The sequence below is a fragment of the Rhamphochromis sp. 'chilingali' genome (assembly GCF_963969265.1).
Source record: "Rhamphochromis sp. 'chilingali' genome assembly, chromosome: 6".
Classification (NCBI taxonomy): Eukaryota; Metazoa; Chordata; class Actinopteri; order Cichliformes; family Cichlidae; genus Rhamphochromis; species Rhamphochromis sp. 'chilingali'.
In genome coordinates this window covers 30,199,354-30,218,866 of record NC_137933.1, presented here as the reverse complement: position 1 = coordinate 30,218,866, position 19,513 = coordinate 30,199,354, and the positions used below count along the sequence as shown (strand labels likewise).

At 39.4% G+C, this 19,513-nt stretch overlaps 2 protein-coding genes across 8 annotated transcripts in view; both read right to left on the bottom strand.

Annotated features, from left to right (window-relative positions):
* Nucleotides 1–270: 270 nt before the first annotated feature.
* Nucleotides 271–11,131, bottom strand: LOC308398842 (tropomyosin alpha-1 chain-like). Of its 6 annotated transcripts, none has more exons than XM_080885682.1 (10): nt 10,826–11,129; nt 9,905–10,030; nt 7,758–7,891; nt 6,594–6,711; nt 6,375–6,445; nt 6,219–6,294; nt 6,038–6,100; nt 5,718–5,787; nt 5,024–5,102; nt 271–935 (listed from the first exon to the last, which is right to left on the bottom strand). In XM_080885682.1, exons 1-10 carry the CDS (start codon nt 10,937–10,939, stop codon nt 932–934), a joined length of 855 nt encoding a protein of 284 aa, XP_080741808.1. In that variant the 5' UTR covers nt 10,940–11,129; the 3' UTR covers nt 271–931. The 6 variants fall into 6 exon arrangements, with proteins under 6 accessions (XP_080741808.1, XP_080741809.1, XP_080741812.1 ...); XM_080885681.1 differs by lacking the exon at nt 271–935 and adding an exon at nt 4,427–4,647 and having other exon boundaries at nt 10,826–11,128; XM_080885683.1 differs by lacking the exon at nt 5,024–5,102 and having other exon boundaries at nt 10,826–11,130.
* A 5,479-nt stretch (nt 11,132–16,610) lies between these two features.
* The window catches only part of LOC308398560 (talin-2), a 99,424-nt gene continuing 96,521 nt past the window's right edge, over nt 16,611–19,513 (bottom strand). For both annotated transcript variants that reach the window (XM_080885260.1, XM_080885261.1), the window contains exon 58: nt 16,611–19,050. In XM_080885260.1, coding sequence (XP_080741386.1) covers nt 18,922–19,050 — 129 coding nt within the window. In that variant the 3' untranslated portion in view covers nt 16,611–18,921. The remainder of the gene's footprint in view (nt 19,051–19,513) is intronic.

Sequence of the window (19,513 nt, the reverse complement as noted above, 5' to 3'; positions counted from 1 at the left end):
TATGCAAATTTCTTGAGTAACCCTTTATTTCTTTAAATTTTGCTAGGAAAATGAGAAACAGCCTGAACTCTTGTATGTAAACTTTCTTGAAGTGGTTTTCAGAGTTCTCCAGGTTTCTTGATGATCCCACACTTCTTCAATAATGTTCAAGTCCAGGTTCTGAGGATTCATCACTCCAAGACCTTGACTCCTTGGAAGCAGGCAGTCAAGGTCTTGGAAGAAAGAAGCTTGAGTTTCCCCCAAGAACAATTAACAATTGCAACAGCCAGGTTGATTCGCATATTTATTTATGATTTGTACATCTCCAAGATAAAAAACAAAAATGAGTGTTTCAAAAAGAAAACACCTACATAGATAAGTACGCCACAAGTATTTAGTTTGCTTAGTTGAAACAATATAATGAGTTTCGCTACTGTGCTAAGAATTCCTTCCTTGCTAAACTGGAAGAGAATATCACTTACAGTGAATACATTTTTACAATACAAAAAGAAACTAACACATAAGCAACTTTACAAAAGTACACATAATAAAAGTCCCTTTCATAACCTTGGCTTAAATTATGGCTTCATTCATGACGATCATGTGCAGTATATTCCCCAAAAAAAGTGCAAATTCCCCACACGTACATGTAAACAATTAAAGATGTACAGTAAACTTTAAATGACCTTTGACTACAGTGCATAAAGGAAACTGTAGATGAGCTTCTAACTTGCGCAGAGCTTGTGTCTTCAAGATGCCACGGTCAGAGGAGACAAACACAAGCTCCAGCTTTGCGTGTAGCAGTCATAGTCATATGGGAGCCAGCCATATTCAGAGCAGATGAGGCAATGTGAGGAGGGGAACAGAGCTAGGTCAAAGGTTAACCATCTCCATTAGAGTATGATCCAGCATCTGCTTTATGCTCAGGCCCTCTTCTTTAGCACGTGTGAGTTTATCTGTTAATATAGCATTGCATCAGTTAAAATCCAAAAAAAAGAAAGAAAAACAGTTGCAAGAGACACAGAATATAGTCAGACAAAGGTTTACCTCAGGTACAGTGACAAACATATGCTGATATCGTTACATACCCCAGTATATATTTTTTTTTCCAGTAAGAGGTCAGCACTTATTAGCGGAGTCGATATCCTCAAGTTATTTAGATTTTCTGATATAACTAATCAGATTTGAACTTTTATTTAAAGTATACTAGAAATAGTAAAAACTCACACTATTGACAGGGCTGTGGTCAAGAATGGACGTGGTGAGTTTATGCAAGGGGGGGGGGGGAAAAAGCTTTCCTTTTTTGTAATATATGATTTGGCAGTGGAATTGACCAAAGTATAAAACCCTAGCACTTTTGAGGAAAAAACTGAAAACTCTTCTAAGCACTAATAATTGTCTCCTTTTACTATTGGACCAGTATCACTTTACTTTTATTGTATATGCACACTCCACGTCCTTTTTTCTTCCCCATTCACTTAGACAAATTACTGACAGATCATACAGGGGGTACTGTGAAATCTGTTATTCACATCTTCCTTACCGCCAACACTTCCTTGTTGCTACAGGTGAATCATATGATCAATCTCCTCCTGTGCTACGATTAACAAACAGTTCGCCGCTAAATAAAACTGCACACCTTTTCTTTGAAGTTCTCTTTATCCAGCTACACTGTTTTGGCTTAAGCTGCTATGTCCTGAGGATATATAATGAAACTAAATGTTGCTTGCCTTGCTTTAAGCATCACAAGGCAAGCAACATCTTGCCTTGTGATGCTTAAAGCGCCCCAAAATAAACATTGGGAAAAATTCAGCTGGAATGTTTCTTTCCTGAAGTCACAACCCAATTATTTGGCACTTTTAGCATCGCAAGGTGAGCACCATGTAGTTTTATTATATTCTTGGAGAAGGCAGACATCTCTACAGATAACTATGAGGTTTGTGGGAACAGTTCCCAACAAAGCACTTCGCTCTCAGACTGCAGGCTTACTTGTTGTTCCTAGAATTTCTAAAAGTAGAATGGGAGACAGAGCCTTCAGATATCTGGCTCCTCTCCTATCAAATGAGCTCCCAGTTGAAGTTTGGGAAAAAAACTCTTTACTTTTAAGATTACATTTGAAAAACAAAATTATTTTGAATAAAGCTTTAGTTATTTATACTGCTACAAGTTAAGGCTGCTGGAGGACGTCCAATGACGCACTCAGGATTTCTTCACTTCCCTCTTCACCCCTGATGCATTTACATGCCACTATTGTATACCATTATTTTTCCATCTAGTCTCTCTTGGTGCGTTTAGTCATCTTTCTCCTCACACCCCAACCAATCACAGTATGCTGCCATCCTCCCCAAGATCTCCCTGTTAAAAGACAGTTCCTTTTCCCTATTGTCACAGAGTGCTTCCTCAAAGGGAATTGTTTGATTGTTGGGGTTTCCCTCTAATCTTCAGGGCCTTTACATTATAATATTTAGTGCTTTAGGTGACTGCTGCTGTAAACTAGTGCTACATAATTGAATTTATTAAATTATTGCAATTCATAATTAAAATGTGAATGCTTCGCTGAAATGCTACAAGTAAAAACTACACACCTGTCCAACCATCCATCTCACCCAAGTACAAAAAGGAAAATCTGGGTATAATCCAAGTAATTTTAAAAGTGATGATATTTGTTCAGTCCATTGCAATATTCCAAGGCCTCCTTTTCATGGATAGAAGCACATATTGCAGACCAGATTTCAATTATGTAGCCCTGACAATAACTGAGAAAATATATCAACTGAATTTCGTCCCTCTCCTGAACCTGTGTAACCTTCCACTTGAAGCAGTTATTGGAACATGCATGTGAAAATCTCTCACTTGTATTCCCACTTTTTTGAAAGCGTAACTTGTTTTGTTTTTAAGACATAACTGCTGCTGTGTATAGTTATTTAAATAAACAGTACAACAACATTCCTGGTGACTGGAATTTCAGAAACATTAAAGCATACAAGATTCCCTTCCAGTTTATGCCTCGTTTAGAGCTACTCTCAGTTCATTGGTGAGAAGACGATTTTTCTCAAGCTGCTTGTATAGGTGGTCTTGACAGTCAGAAAGCAGGTAGGAGAAAAAGGAAAGACAAAGAAAGGAGGTTAGTATAAAGAGTGACGCTTTGAAGGTAATCACAAAATAAGTTTGTTGATTTCCTGACCTAATGAACACAGAAGGCTCAAGAAATATGTTTTTGTTTTTTTTAAAGACAGTCATAAGCCTGCCATCTTGGCTAACCACAGAAAACTCACACACACTACTGGTTTTACAAACACTGTTTCCTTTTCACTGCTTATTAATTACTTAGACTAGAATGATAAGACTGCAACCACCTTGGGATTAGTTAGGGGACAAAACAACACACACTCACAAATAGAAAAATAATGATGATGCACATGTTTGTACTGGATCTTTTTGCATCTAGCTGCAGCAGCCACTTTCAATCACCAGAGAACTGCAGAGGTCACCTGATGGGAGTTAACCTGGTCCAACTCTGACTGCAGACAGTTTGTGCAGCCTGTACCAATGAACACATCTTATCTGCGCAACAATGTCACCTCATTGAAGCAGTGGACTTGACTCAACCGGTTGGCACCTAGTTGAACTCTGTGTATATTCCTATATAAAGGGAACATTGCAGAGCATGTAATTCTACAGTTAAATTGCCATTCTGTAGCAACTATGTCACCATTTGTGGGGAACTTTCTATTTCTACTTTAAATCTATGAGGTTCGATCTGCATGCAATTAGTTCATGTGAACTACTGTGACTATGACATAAGACATTTGGGCCACCCCAAACAGCCTTACAATTTTGTGGCCAATCCCATTCGAGTTTCAATAGATTTAATTTAGCAAGTGAAACTAAACAAATCTTATCCTACTCAATTGTTTATAATTTACAGTCGCATTTCTCTGCAATAGCCCCTGTGACTGTATTAGCATTCTTTAAATTAAAGAATTAAAAATAAATAAATAAATAAAATAAAATAAAAAATCTATAGTAGTAGTTTTAGTGACCATGTCTGCCAATACTGGCTTGGAGTCTAGTTGATTTGCTATTTAGACCTACAATATGAGGAGTGTTTATTTTTTGGTTTTATTTTTTTGGCTACGTTCACATCTGCAAACACTCAATGAGTATTGAAAATGTTAACTTGCTATTTCTAAAGTACATCAACTGCATTTAACTACAGCTGAATCTGAAGGTGTGAGGAAGCCTTAAAACAATAAAATATAACTAAAGATATAAAATCCCCAATCAGCTGATTAAAAAATTGAATACAATTCACTGCCACTACAAGTAACTCAGGAGTTTATTCAAAAGCTACTAAACAGTATAAATTAAAACACAAAGAAGGTAAAACAATAACAAAAAAGGACAAATGGAAATGAAGAAGCATTGCGAGAGAAAAAGAAAAGGATGACATAGATGGAAAAATGTTTATTTTATATAAAGCAATGTGGCTCAAAGGTCTGAAAGACAGATGGACAAATGTACTCCAGCAGCCAAGGCCCAATGTGCAGTACTGCCAGGGCAGTAAAGAAATAAATAGACAAAGGAGACAGAAAGTAGGGCTGTGCTGCACAGGAGAGAAAGGATGATGCTCAAGCAGCTTCTGGAGTGAAGAGTGTGAGAATTTAGCTGTGAACAAAAACAAAAGAACAAAAATGTTGGAGGGAGAAATAAAAGAATGAAAACATATGACATGAGAGAGAAAAATGGATGCAGAACTAAGAGAACTGAGACAGGGAACAAGCTCTACTAAGTAAGCACTCATGTTAAAAGGTCTGCAAAAAAAAATTGTATTAAAATATATTTTTTTTAAAAAAGAAATCAAACATGATTAGGTCACTCATAAATTAGTGTTAGACAAGCACGGAAGGATTTAAAGTTGTAGTTTAGCAGAGTTAAGTCACGGCACTCAAACATGCCACAAGAGGGCGCTACTGTATGTTGTTGCTGTGGTTAAGGAGATAAAGCTCTAAGACAGCACGGAAACAAGCGTGTTGTGAATTACATGGAAGTCATGTCGTTGAGGGCGTGGTCCAGCTCCTCGCTGATGGCCTTGTACTTCAGTTTCTGGGCATACAGCTCATCTATAGAGTTGTAATTATTATAGAGTGGCAGTGAGGGGGCAGTGAACAGAAAAATAACAGCGTCAAGAAATGAAAGCCAAAAGAAAATGCAAACTGAGGAACTGAAATAAAAAGGCAGGACAGAAATAGGAAGGAACATGAACAGCTGCTGACACCGTGTCAAATTCCTGAGGAGTCACCGAGAAACTGCCTCACATGTTCCGTGACCCTGTGAACACTTCTCGGGGCTAGCTGGCCTTGAACGCTCAATACACCACCATGCCAAACTGTACTGCAGTGAGAAATGTTGATGCTAACATGAATCATATCATGGCAGGTTCTGCTTATTAGTTTTGTTTTTCTTCTGGCAGACAACTGACAGTGTAGATATTTGTCCTGGGGATTATTTAACAACCTGCTGACCAGATAAATACCTCAAACAGCCCCACATGAGAGATTTGCCTTTTATTAGTTTCCCTTTCAGAAACCAGGACTCTACTTTAGACGAAGACTTGTCACTGGGTTGCTTTTTGCATCAATAAATTTTGTAATAAGAGTAACAGATGTTTGCTTATATGGAAAATGAACATGAAACGCTGCACCAAAGACTAAAAACCAAGTGTAAAACATTCATACCCTCAAGGTCATCAATGGTCTTCTCCAGCTTGGCAACTGATCTCTCAGCGAACTCGGCACGGGTCTCAGCCTATGTGGAGGACAGCAATAAAACATTGGTAATGTAAACCTCCTAATGGAAATTAATAACCACAGCCCCAGAGGAAAGGAAGCCCTTAAGTATGAGTAAAAAATATATACACACACACACACACACACACACAGCATATTTATTCAATTAAGTAATGCAATCGATTCAATCTTTAGTTTCAAGAGAAGCTTCTATTTAAAATTTAATTTAGGATACATAAACGTATGACTCACTGATAACTCTAACTCACCTCCTTTAGCTTGTCTGTCAGGACCTTTATCTCCTCCTCGTACTTGTCCTCCTTCTGTGAGTACTGTGGTTACATACACAGGGCAGAGTCAGTCAAATATACAAAACATGAAAATGCAACAAAAATAAGTTTCAAACAAACTTTATAGGTTTATACTATGAATATTTGTCAATAATCTTACCTTTTCTGCCTGGGCCTCCAGAGACTTCAGGTTGTTCTGCACAGTTTTCAGCTCCTCCTCAAGCTCAGAGCATTTGCTGCAGAGTTATGGTGTGATTAAACACGTAGAGAAAAACCACAGAAAGCAAGAGAGGTGTGAGGAAAATGTGATCATTACCTCTCAGACAGCTCAGCACGCTCTTCTGTACGTTCCAAGTCACCCTCAATGATCACCAGCTTACGGGCAACCTGAAGTCACAACTCCTTAAGTTTAGTCCCACACTAGCTTAACACATTAGTGCATCCTATACTGGTCAGACATGTCAAGCATTGCATCAAAGTAAATAACTGAACAATTGTCAAAGTTCAGGGTGCACTGAACAGCTGAGAAACTCGCCTCCTCATATTTGCGGTCAGCCTCCTCAGCGATGTGTTTGGCCTCCTTCAGCTGGATCTCCTGCAGCTCCATCTTCTCCTCGTCCTTCATTGCCCTGTTCTCAATGACCTTCATGCCTCTGAGGGAAGGGAAGTGGTATAAGGTGAGTCTTAGTAATGTTTACACTATGCGTCATAGAGGAACAGGAAATTCCACTCTTAAAAGAAACATTTAGTGCAAAGCATATGGATCATACCAATACCTTGTATTAGTGAAGTAGAGATAAAATTAGAGAGAGAGAGAGACCACTACATGACTATATGGACAAAGTGTCTAAATACTTAACACACATCCTCATCTGTCATGTTCTGCCAAGCACATGGCAACTGTCTGAGAGGATAAGGATGAATTGAATACCAAATGAAGCACAACACAAAATCATGGGCATGAACCGGAATAACGTTCTATTAAATTTCCACAGGTGTGGATTAGCCACTGATCAGGAGCTATGCATTTTCGATCATAAAGAAACAGTAACCATCTCAATATTATAATATTACACAAAGCAACAATTAAATTAAATGCAATTATTTAAATACCTGCACATTTGTGAAGAGTGATACAATACAACTTCAAGCCACCGGTGGCAGCAGTGAGCCCAATCTTAAGTGACACTCAAAGAGCATGTGTCATGTGCAAATGTTTGGTTTTATAATATAATAAAGTTTAGCAAAATCCAGTATTAAAGCGCTTCATACTTAAATTTCCATTTATGTTTAATGCTTTTAACTCACCTGTTCTCAGCTGCATTTGAATAAAGCACCAAATCCACACTGTTTAACTTTTAAGCTTAAATTTCAAAACTTACATTTTAACTACTGATTTTATTTACCTTTCCTTCCTCTTTTTTCCAGTTTAAATCATGCTTTCTGTTTTTTAATGTCTCTGTAAAGCACTTTGAATCACCTTGCTGTTGAATTGTGCTATATAAATAAACTTGCCTTGCCTTTTAAAAGTTAGCAACAACAAGAGACTCAACGCAGGATTTTCTTTTCCGAGCTTGTCTTAACCCTTCTTTGTCACCCTTTTTCCATTACAGTACTCTGCAAATGAGTATGAATAATATAAGAGGGGTGGGAGAGCGGTGCCCGTTTAGTGCCAGTTTTCCAGATGCAAAATACCCACCTCTCGCTCTCATCAGCAGCCTTCTCAGCCTCCTCCAGCTTGGTCAGAGCTGTGGCCAGACGCTCCTGAGCACGGTCCAACTCCTCCTCAACCAGCTGGATACGTCTGTTCAGGGAAGCTACATCACCCTCAGCCTAGGAGAGCACAACACCAGTCATCTACAGGCACAACAAGTTTATTCATTTAACTGAAATTCGTGTGTTATGTTTGGCTCTGCAGGCTTTCAGCTGCTGTGAGATCTTAGGCAGATAAAATAACTCATGCTCTCCCTGGAGAGATTGGCCTGGGTCAGCTTGTCCAATAGAGGGATGCAGGTTGTTTATGTACATTTTCCAACACCAGTTAAAGAGTGTGCGTCATTTCTCTTTTTCTAACACATTTTATTCTAACCTTTTTTTTTGGTTAGAATACAACAGGATTTCTTAAAGGAGACAAACTTATCCACCCTCTCTGGCGTTTTCCCAGCCAAACCTGTAATTTCGTGGCTCGCTGTGATTTAGTCTTAAACAAATTAGCTAAACGGCTACGTTTTGTTATGTCGCAAGGTGGATAAATGGAGGTCCCTGTGCCTAAACTAGCCAGTCACACAAGGGAGGGCTTTATCTCACTGGACCTGCGGTGTTGCGGGGCTGCTGTGCCGTTAGCTTACTTGAAAAGGACCGTTTTGTTTATTCGGGATCTACCGGGTGGAGTCCTTTCGCATCCACCCATCCCTTACTCACATCCATCGGTGGGCTAATTTCAAACTCGCCAACCTGCTACCTGTTTTCGACCATATACCGAGGCGGTCTGGGCCTACTTAGCAACCATGCTTTTTGACCAGATTTACTCCTAATGCTCTGGGCTCCCCGGGGACTAATTGCCTTATAGAGTCATTAGCCGCTTACTGCTTCCCTCGCACTCCTCTCCTGGTTCAGGTCCCGCTGTAGTAACGCCGCCCGGTCCTCCGCCGCATCGGCCTGCTCCTGCAATGACTTGATTTTCTTTTTCACCGCTTCCAGGGAGCTCCCACCGGCCATTTTTTTGCTCTGTTTGTCTCAGCTAAGCTAGTTTTCTCTCCGTTTTTTGCGTGCTTCCCCACACGCAGACACAAGCACACTTGGAGATGCGGCGCGTTTGATCCCTGCCCCCACCGCCTTTAATCAACCGCTGATGAGGATTGGGACGTGCCACCAACCCCGGAAGTAACTCATTTTACTCGAAAATAGTTGAATAAATTTAGTGAACTGAATATGTGGATCATAATTATTAGTAATGGTCTTTTAAAATATTTATCAAGCCATTTTAATGCTTTTTGGCTACGACAAAACTACATTATGAACCAGTTAGTTTAAGTGCGTCCCCTACTGCTAATTTGAGCTAAGCCTTTCAAAATCACAGTTCCAAACATCAACTTAATCTAAAGACAGCAAGAGAGTGCCTTAAATCACTTATACACACATAATACACACATTATAAGTTTAATTATTCGGACAGTGTTATTAATGTTCTCGATATTCATAATTGTGCTAATTAGACCTGCAGAACTTTGTCTTCCTGCACTAAACTGGCTTAAAGAGCACAGAAGACACCCATGCTCTATTGTAGTCTATAATATTCAAATATATTGCTATGTTTATACTCTGTCATTAAATCAGTCAACATGAGTCTATCTCACGGATGTTAAAAATTTTGTTGCTGCTGCTGACGTCGTCTCTGCTCCTGACGTCATCAATTAGGCTTTATTGGCGTAAGAATGAACGCTGCCAATAAACTGGTAATTTCATCTGGGTTGAGTATAACCGCGGAGTACGTTCTGTGGCCAACAGGGCCACAAATCTGTCAAAATGCACTTCATAATATGCTTGTAAAATACACGACTGAAATCAGACACTGGCCCTCAGATTCGTCCAAATGGTGGTGGAACGCAACGGTAAGCCAGTGAGCTGTGACTTTACCTTATACAGCACAAGAGCTAAATTTAACTATCCATATATTCTTATGAAGCCCACAACTCTCTTATAATTGATTAATGCATAACTTAAGCATTAGGGTGTCTGTTTCATGGCTGGTGATCTTAGTTTCCAGACGGGACTCAAAAGGAGTGTATCAAGGTCATATCATTAGGCAGTGGGTGCGCCAAATGGGTTCCTTCGGCCCAAACTCACATCTGTGGCTTTCTTCTCTGCGAGCTCCAATTTCTCCTGGGCCTCCTTCAGGGCTTCAGAGTATTTGTCCAACTCATCCTCAGTTGCCTTCAGCTTCTTCTGCAGTGCTACCAGGTCATCCTCAAGCTGGTACGCAGAGAAACGAGAAGATTTTTATTTACGTGAGGATGATTTTCTCAGATTAATTCTCAACACAAACAACGCGGAATCAAAACACGCTTTTATTAATTAAAAAAGGGACACACACATATATATTTGTTACTAAACGAATGAATTTCTATTAAAAGACTATTATTTCTATTAATTCTATTAATTACTATTATTTAAGGATTTCTTAAATGATAATAATAATGGATTGGATTTATATAGCGCTTTTCAAGGCACCCAAAGCGCTTTACAATAACACTATTCATTCACTCTCCCATTCATACACTGGTGGAGGCAAGCTACAGTTGTAGCCACAGCTGCCCTGGGGCATCGGCCCAGGGTAGCTGTGGCTAGGTAAAGTGTCTTGTCAGTAAGGTAAAGTGTCTTGCCCAAGGACACAACGACCAGGACAGAGAGCCCAGGGATCGAACCGGCGACCTTCCGGTTACAGATGCGATTCCCAACCCCCTGAGCCAAGGTCGCCCTTGAAATTGATATTTATCTCATTGCTTAACAGCATAACTAATGAATAAAGGATCCAACTAGAAATGTGCAGTTTCCAATCGTGCCAACCTCATGCAGTCAACATATGGAGTAAAGAAACGCTAAAAGAAAAGCTATTTTTAAGGTTATTATTTAAAAGTGATTTTTTTTTTAATCAAATAATAATCCTCAGTGGGAGATCATCGGAAAGAATCATGCAGCGCCTTGCGCAACGTGCCAATGGCACTGCTGCGTAAAAGCATCAGAGCGAGTTTCACACTGGATGCCGACCTGTTTGCTTCTGTCCTCAGATGCTTTCTTATCTGACTCGGCCTGCTCAGCTCTGTCCAAGGCATTCTCCTTGTCGAGCTTGAGCATCTGCATCTTCTTCTTGATGGCATCCATGGCTGGTTAGTGTCGGCGGTCTCTGCGTAAACCAAACAAAAGAAACTGAATGAAGGGATCGGAGCGTCTGGACCACTCTGAACGCCAAGCTGGAGTGCGAGCTCGGTTAGTCTGTAGTGAGTCAAATATGTATTTTGGCTGGGCAGTTACTGGATACCGAATACAGTTTCGGAATGAACTACAGCTGCTTGCCAACGTGGAGACCCTTCTTTTTTTCCTAAATCTCTTCACTGATTCGCTCTTCCGAGACATTTGACCACTTCTATGACTATACATGGGGTACAGACGTCAGGAAGGCACTACCCTCTCACAGCAAGACGTCCACTCCTGTTTCTAACACCTTCCAAGTGGAAGTAAAGTGTCAGGACTCAAAGAGTAGTTCTCTGAGGGGGGTTATTTGGAATAAATGCGTTGGTAATGACGACTCAGTTAGCACCCAGAAGGATAAGCCACAAACTACAATACATGTGAGAAAATGTACATTTAAGACATCAACTGACGTTTATCCTATAATTATTTTAAAACCTACTTTTTACACAACAGAGCCAAACTGCATCCACCAAACTGGGCCAAAACCACATTTTTAATACCTTTCCAAAGCACTTTGTGGTTGTTTTTGCCTTAAAATTTGCTATATAAATCAATTTTACTTACTTGCTTACTTAATCAAACATTTTGTTCTGTATCCAGAAATAAACACTTAAAGAATTATGGTACCAGTTCTTGCATCAAAGCTATTCCCACAAAACAAATATATCTGATTGGTTAAGCCCCTGCGAAAGTTTTTCTCCCCTGGAGGGCTGTCATATTAGCCAGTATGGCTTGTTTGCTGCTCAGGGATCATTTCAGCAGCTCCCTTACAACATAGTTCAACATCCAAGCAGCAACCAGATAGGCTTTGCTTTCGGTAGAGTTCTATCATCAAGCCTGTCCAACTCTTCTCTGAGCTAATACATGCAAGATAATTCCAGCTCAGATTTGCCACAGTGGGTACAGTGGTGTGCACATACAGAAGCTCTGGAATTTCAACATCACCCCCTCCCTGCGCCTTAGTGAGAGTTCACACAGCCACTGGCACTGCTGCAGCTGTCACACACAACATACAGTCAGGACGGTTGAGGAATGATATTTTAACCTACTGTTGACTACAGTGATTGATTATTTGCATGTAAGAAGAACTGGACCCGAAAAAGAAAGTTGTGTAATACTGTATGAACATCATTGACCTCGTCTTACATCGTAACAAATAACAAAGCATTCTAAGAATATTTTGTCATCTCCTACTCGCCTTGTCCCTTATGCTATTTGTTGAGTGCATATTTTGGAATCTTGGTGCTTGGACAGCACCTGCTGGACTCTGTCCATGACCCCATACTCTTTACAGTCTGACTTTCAGAAGAGAGGCATCAAACACTTTTTAAACAAGCAAAGCACAAGCTCACCAAATGATTCACTGATACTGTATTTGATAAACCACAATTTTATTATGTGAATGATTTAGTTCACATGCTTAAAGAAGAGATTACAAGATCATTAAATAATTATGGTAAAATCTTGATGTTTTTAATTCTCTCCCTTTATCTCTGTGATGTACCTTTGCATTTTATTTTGTTGGTGATCTGGCCTGAAATCCTTCCTGTGGAGCTTTATTAAGGCAGTCAGCTGTCACTGTGTTGTCATTCTGCCATGTGTTTGTGGACAGTTCAGCAGCCAGGCAGGCATACCAGTCATACACAGAGATCAGAGAGGCTCAGGGTGCAATCCATGTCACCCTAGCACCCTGGATAGATAGAGAGACGAACATCGTCACATTGTACCTGTCCAACAAATAATGATTTCTTCAGGTTAGGTTAAGGGAATTTGAATCATGAGACAGAAATGTATTAATTTGATAATTAAGAATGATGTATTTTTTATTTCTTCTGATTTTAGCAAATATAGCTATTTTCCTCCATGGCCTTGATACACAGACAACATTTTCAGCCATTTTGCTATCAGCCAAAGTGATCATTTTCTTAATCACTTGGGTCCTTTTGACCTTTTGTTTTTACCACCAGACCTAAAATTAGCAGCACCATGGCTCAGTGTTTAGCACTACTCCCTCACAACAAGAGGTTCCTGGGTTTGAACCTTCTGTGTGGGGGTTTGTACATTCTGTCATGTATGCATGGGTATGCACTAAAAGATGCATGCTCAGTTAATGGTTCCTGTCTGGGTCCAGGACACACATAGATAATTAATCCAAAAAGTTTCAGTTCAAAAAAGACTTTTAAAAAATGTCACTAGTTAAATTATATATTAAATGAGTGCTGTCAAACCTGTTAAAGCTTTAAGGCAGACAGGTGTGATAACTGAATCAAACCTCAGTGTTTCCAGAAGTCCCTACATGCAAAGAAGTGCATGGCCTTGTTACCATTATGTCGCAGTCCTGTGAAGAGCCGCATGTGAACTTTAAATGCTGCATGTCTGTGAAGGTTCTCAGTCATCCAGGTCATCGTAGTCAAAGGAGCTTGCAAAGAAAAGCGTCTGGACTTCTTTAAGTTGCTTGAAGACGTTTCACCTCTCAGCCGAGAAGCTTCTTCAGTTCTAAGGTCAAATGGTGGAGAGTCTGGCTGATTGGGACCCACACCCAGTTTCACACCTTGGCTCAGGCGATTAGAGGATCATCAGGGGGTCCTTTTGTCCCTCTGTGGGGGGTCACTCCCACTAGGTTTATATCTGGGACTCTCCACCATTTGACCTTAGAACTGAAGAAGCTTCTCGGATGAGAGGTGAAACGTCTTCAAGCAACTTAAAGAAGTCCAGACGCTTTTCTTTGCAAGCTCCTTTGACTTTAAATGCTGCAATTTCATTTCATTAAGTGGTGATTGCTTAAGACCTGTTTGCTGTTGCGAGGCGCTCATAAATCTAAGCGCACTATGATTGAAAGATCAGCCGGGCTTATGCGCCATCTTGTAATTGACTTCTTTTATTTATGTACTTTTGTAACGCCAAAGGTATTCAGCAGTGTTTTTACAGTTTGGTGTCAGACCACAAATATAAACTTCGTCACAGATCTGTTGAGACGGCTGTGTAAGGAGCTCCCTGACAAACAAAAATAATAAAATATGGGAGTCTGGTGATGATATCACTGTGAATGTCTAGACTGGAATTTCTCACTTCCTCCTCAATAATTAAAAGATACCCACACATACTGCTGGCGTTTCACTTAAACCTGGTGAGACAAACTTAATGAAGCTCATCAAAAGGGTTTAGACAGATTCACATGTGAGGCCGTGCAAATGAAGGAGTGTGTATGAGTGTGCAGCGTTCTCATCACGGTAATCCATTTTAGTGCATCGGTGGAATAACACCACAAAAACCAGCTGATCTGACCCTAATCTTTTTATTGAAAAGAAAAGGTGAACGTGAGGTAGTGAATGTAGAGAGATGGGATGAAAGAGCAGATGAGAAGAAGGAGATCAAGATGCCGTTTGTCCCCAAGGCACCGCTAACTAACGACGGGTAATCTTACATTGAGCACAACTGAAGCGTCAAGACTTGCTATATAGCATGCTGTAGTCATCAGTAACTGTAGCTGACTTCAATTATAATTAGATTTAGGACATAAAAATAATGGATGAGCTGTCTTCTATCACCTGCTTGTCCACATTAAATGCAATGCCCTCGTCCTTTCAGCCAGGGTTTTTGCTGTCTTGTCCACAGCCAACAGGGCCTCTTGTTACAAGTCAGACCCACTGTTAACAGAAATGTTTTAGCAGCTACACAGTTTCAGATTTGTGCCAGATAGAAAAACACGAGGTATTTGCTTTAAAAGCTGATTTAGTGAGAAAATATCAGGGAAAAAAAGGACTCCAGGCTTTAAAACAGTGCCAGGAGCAGCTGTGTCACTGCAATTGACTTTGCCTCCTCAAATTTTAGTGCTGGACAAATTTAGCATAGGCTTCATTTTATAGTCCAGACTCAATATAGAGTCAGGTTTAGTGCTGACTCAGAAATACCAACTTGTCCTGACACAGACACTTAGAGACCTTGTTTGTTCGCCAGAAGTTACCCCTCTTGTTATTCACTTAGAGTGGTTTCACATTCTGCAGCTCCAACATCACACATGGATGCAACAGACATGATGAATCTGATGTTCTACATTATCAGCAGACTGTTAAATTCTGCTTTCTGTAAATATGATATCCCAATATAAAAGTCTTACAGTATGCTGGTAATAAACTTCTGGTAGAGTCCTTATATAGCATGATACTGAACCTCAGTGCATTTTAACTACACACTAAAACGAGTTCTTGACACACAGGATTAAACACTGCGTGGTCAAAGTTGAACGTGATATGTTTAAATTAGAAATTATTATTATAATTATTATTAATGGTCAAGAAGTACACATACGATCTTATTCTCACCTAATTTGGTTAAAGATATTTTAATTTATGACGCCTTTGATTCAATGTGTGTTCCAGATAAATATTATTATTATTGGCAGAGGGTTTTGCCAGAATAGAAGTGCAATCTTGGCAGCCAGTAATGATCTACGTGAGGTTCAGAGTTCTCAGATATATTCAGAGATAAACCATCAACAAGCTATATGACAAATTGGAGTAACTTCAGTACTTCAGTTTCTTTTCACAATAATCTTGTACTTTACAATTGAAACTAGAGCAAACTTTAGCCCACAAAAAATATTTTTTTGTTTCATAATGCAAATGTTTCTATTGTTACTGAACCTTCCTTTAAACAGTCAGAGAATAGAGATCCAGTGCATTTTACAAAATGTTTTAGTTTCTTTCAATTTTGTCCTCACTAAAAGCCCAAATGGACCGTTTCTGAGGACAGACTTTGGTGTCAGTTGTCTCCAGGAAGCTGCACTTTCAGCATACCAGCGAAAAAGATGTTTCGAATGTGAGGTTTTAGCAGTTGAGGTTAATTCTAAGTATTAAAAGTTTCTTTTTATTTACAAGAATATTGGAAATTATATGCAATTTTAGAAGTCAGAAGCCCTGCATGGTGTAACAATCACTCATGCACTCTGGATATAGCTGCACGCTCCCATGAATTGTGGAGTTTTATTATATCTATCACTCTATATATACACATCTCTCTATATATATAGTCTATATAAAGTCTGCATTTCAGTTACATATTGGCTCTTTGGTTTTGCAACTATACAGAAACTTGCAGATCTGACTGCGTGCACATTACAAGTAAAACAACCACACACATTTTTATTACATTGAAATGCTTTATTTTCAGTGAATACAAAAAATAGTTTTTATCGAGGCCAGATAAATATCTTTTATATTGTATGTTATCATTTACTTTTATTGTAGCGAATTCCTAATTTTATTTCTGTCAAGGGGGCGAAAACCAAAACAAAACATACAGAACACTTCAAATTGTCCACAGCATTGAAAATGAATCACAACATCTTAATGGTGACAGATATATCGAAATGTTCTTATCACATGTTTCGTTCATAGTTTTAAAAGCACAAGGAAAGAAAGCCCACCCATAAGATTTCAGTGACTTCATAACACACAATAAAGCAGTCGACAGGCTCACGTGTCCAGTCTGTCGTCATTTAGAAGCACTGTGGTACATGCCCATGGAATGTGTTCATCCGTGTAATATACATATTCAGTATCTACGGCATACTGATAATACATTTTAAAGGACGACACTTTTTTTTTTTTTTTGACTGGCAGACAGTTCCTCCATCATCCCTAAAAGGCCTTGCATGTGGCAGAGAGGAAAATAAAGGGGGTGCAGTTGCTTTCAGCACTTAGAGGAACAGTACGCTAGCGAGTGGGAAATCAAATGTTAACAATCCACAGACATGAACCTACATTTAAAAGAAAAAGAACCAAAAAAAATAGCGTGTCCACTACCTTCTATTGACCACTGAGGTGAAACTGTCACATAAGCAGACCAAACAGTGTATGGGCTACGGACTAAGGCACTAATAAAAACACTACAGACTTGACTGATAAAGCAGTGAACCCACCCCTCGCTTCTCACGCTCACACAAAAAAAAAAAAAAAAACACAATGGCAGAAAATGTCTCTGAATTCAGTTCCAATGCTTCAAAACAAACAAACTTAAAGGTGATGGTCTCACGTGGAGGTCTGAAACTATCTGCATCCGAAGCACAAAGCCATGCATTTTCACAGCAGGACCTATTCTCACAATCTACTGTAATATTGAAACAGAGTCCATATAGTAAGACATGTGAACAAAACACATTACAAACAAAAGGTTGTTCTATTGCAGCGAATAGCAAGTTCAGTAACGGAGCACCCAGAACAGGAGAAGGATTAGTGTTGCAGGCTCTTCACTTTCAGGCCATTCATGTTAAAGATTTATTCGTGTATTTATTTATTTATTCATTCATCTTTTAGATTCTGAATTTTGTTGTTTCTCGAATTTAGAAATGTGGAGATAAATAACATCAGTCCCTGGCAGTGATGAATTTTGCTGGAAAAAAATGAAAGAAAAAAAAAAAATACTAACATATAAGGACCAAAGTAAATCTGTTGGGACTAATCATCAGGAAAAAGTGCATGCATAGAAGTGGCACTCTGCATGGCATTCGGCTAATTCAACTGATCCCTGGCATCTTTCCAGTTATTCCAAACATGCATTACGTAGTAGTCGGCCTGCAGGGTTACGCAAACTTTTCCATTCTGCACGAAAAGTATAGGCAGAGCTCTGGATTATTACTTTAAGTTTACATGGCAGAAGGGAAGCTAATACTGCCCCCTAAAGCACCATCCATCTTATTGCATCATGATCATATTCTGTTTATACTGTATATAGGTCCCATTACCTGAAATGACAAATAATTGGGGGAAAAAAAAAAAAAAAAGACTTTTGAAGGTCTTTGAAGATATTTGATATCTTGCCAAGAAGCCACCCAGGACTCTGCTAGTGGTAGTAAATAAATGAGACCGTTTGCGACCCTGAAAGAGACCCCTCTCTGCTAAAAATACTCAGGAGTAATAAATATCCATTTTATGGTAACATGCCCTGCGTAGGAAAGCATTTACATGGTAACATAATGTAAAACATTCTATTTGAGTCTTAGAGGCTGCACATGAGGTCCTAAAGTCAAGGGTTGTGACAAACGTAGAATTTCCTGCAAGTTGCATTAAAGAAGTTTTGCACGTGGAGCAAACAAAGAGTATAAAAATGAGAAGAAAGGAAACAAAGACGCTTATATACTGTAACTCTCTACACGAAGAGAGGATTGCCAAAAAAACAAAAAAAACAAACCCCAAAACACTTTCATTGTTGAAATGGCCCAAGAAACATCCATATGCAAAATCTGGCCTTCCTTCATATTAGGTTTTATGGCCACTGAATTAAAGTCAAGTCATGCCACAGTGATTTACACGATTCAGACAGACATTAAGGTGCCAGATTGGGGTATACAGGCAAACATTCATACAATATCAGAGTACCAAGCAGAAATGTTTTTGCTTTCAGGGTGTCGTTGCAGTTAAATGGCTATGTGACGTGAACAGCAATACAATCAGTTCTTCACTTTAAAGTTTATGCACAAGAGCTGCAAATTGTTAAACATTACAAAAATGGCGCTTAAGAACAAACGTGAGAGCACATGTGCTGTTTGAACTAAGCATGTCACATTCTGGTTTAGATCACATCAGTTTGAAGTAGTTATACGTTAGGACATGAAGGAGTTCTTCAGGCGATCACCACAATCTTTTTGTTGTTTTCACAAAGTAGTCAGTATCACGCAGTAGTTTTTAATACGTGCTAGAAGATGACCTTACATGTTGTCAGTGGTGTTCAATGCAGACCTGGGTTTGTTAATCAGTCACAACTTATCTGGATTCACTGGAGGACGGCGTACCGGTCCAGGTGTGCCATTAGCAGGATACAAATATGCACACAAAAACAGATGTGCTCTTCACACTGGTGCAAGCGTACGTAGCAGCAAAGGTGAGGCTGAATAACTAGTTGCTGTCCTCTCGCAGTTCGCTGGGCAGGAACTTGTACTGCTGCTGCCTTATTTGGGCCAGTTTCTTTCTGGCTTCTTCCAGCTCTCTCTCCTTTCTCAGCATCTCTTCCTGGGCGGCAATGATCTACACAGACAGTGAGGAAACTTTTATGTCAGAGCATATATCATTTTAACCTTTTTTAATACACACACGACCCAAAACCTGCAAAATATGTAATTGTCGCAATGTAATCGCAATTTTTAGAACATTTACTACCTCAGTGTCTTTATGCCTTATGTTTCTGTGTGTTTATTGGTTGTATGGTCTAACTTAAGATGTGTGTGAATGCACTTGTGTACAAAAACAGGGGATTTGAATTCCATGTATTGACTGAAGAAGACAAAAATCTTTTCTGAGAACACTGACAACCATCAGGAGACGTGAAATAATTAACAAGTAGAGGGCATTTCAATAGCTTGTCAGCATTTTTCAGCAGCATCAAATCAATAATTGCCCAGCAGTGCTGAAGAATGAGAAACTGAAATTATTTGTAAAGCTGGTGACTAGAGATGTGTGAACCAGTGGATATGAAGGACAAATTTCACTA

Coding starts and splice junctions, on each gene's coding strand:
- LOC308398842 (XM_080885683.1), bottom strand. CDS start 10,939: ATGGATGCCATCAAGAAGAAGATGCAGATGCTCAAGCTCGACAAGGAG. Junction 5,788..6,037: donor TGACAGACAAGCTAAAGGAG/GTGAGTTAGAGT, acceptor TCCTCCACATAG/GCTGAGACCCGTGCCGAGTT. Junction 936..5,717: donor GACCATTGATGACCTTGAGG/GTATGAATGTTT, acceptor CTATATTAACAG/ATAAACTCACACGTGCTAAA.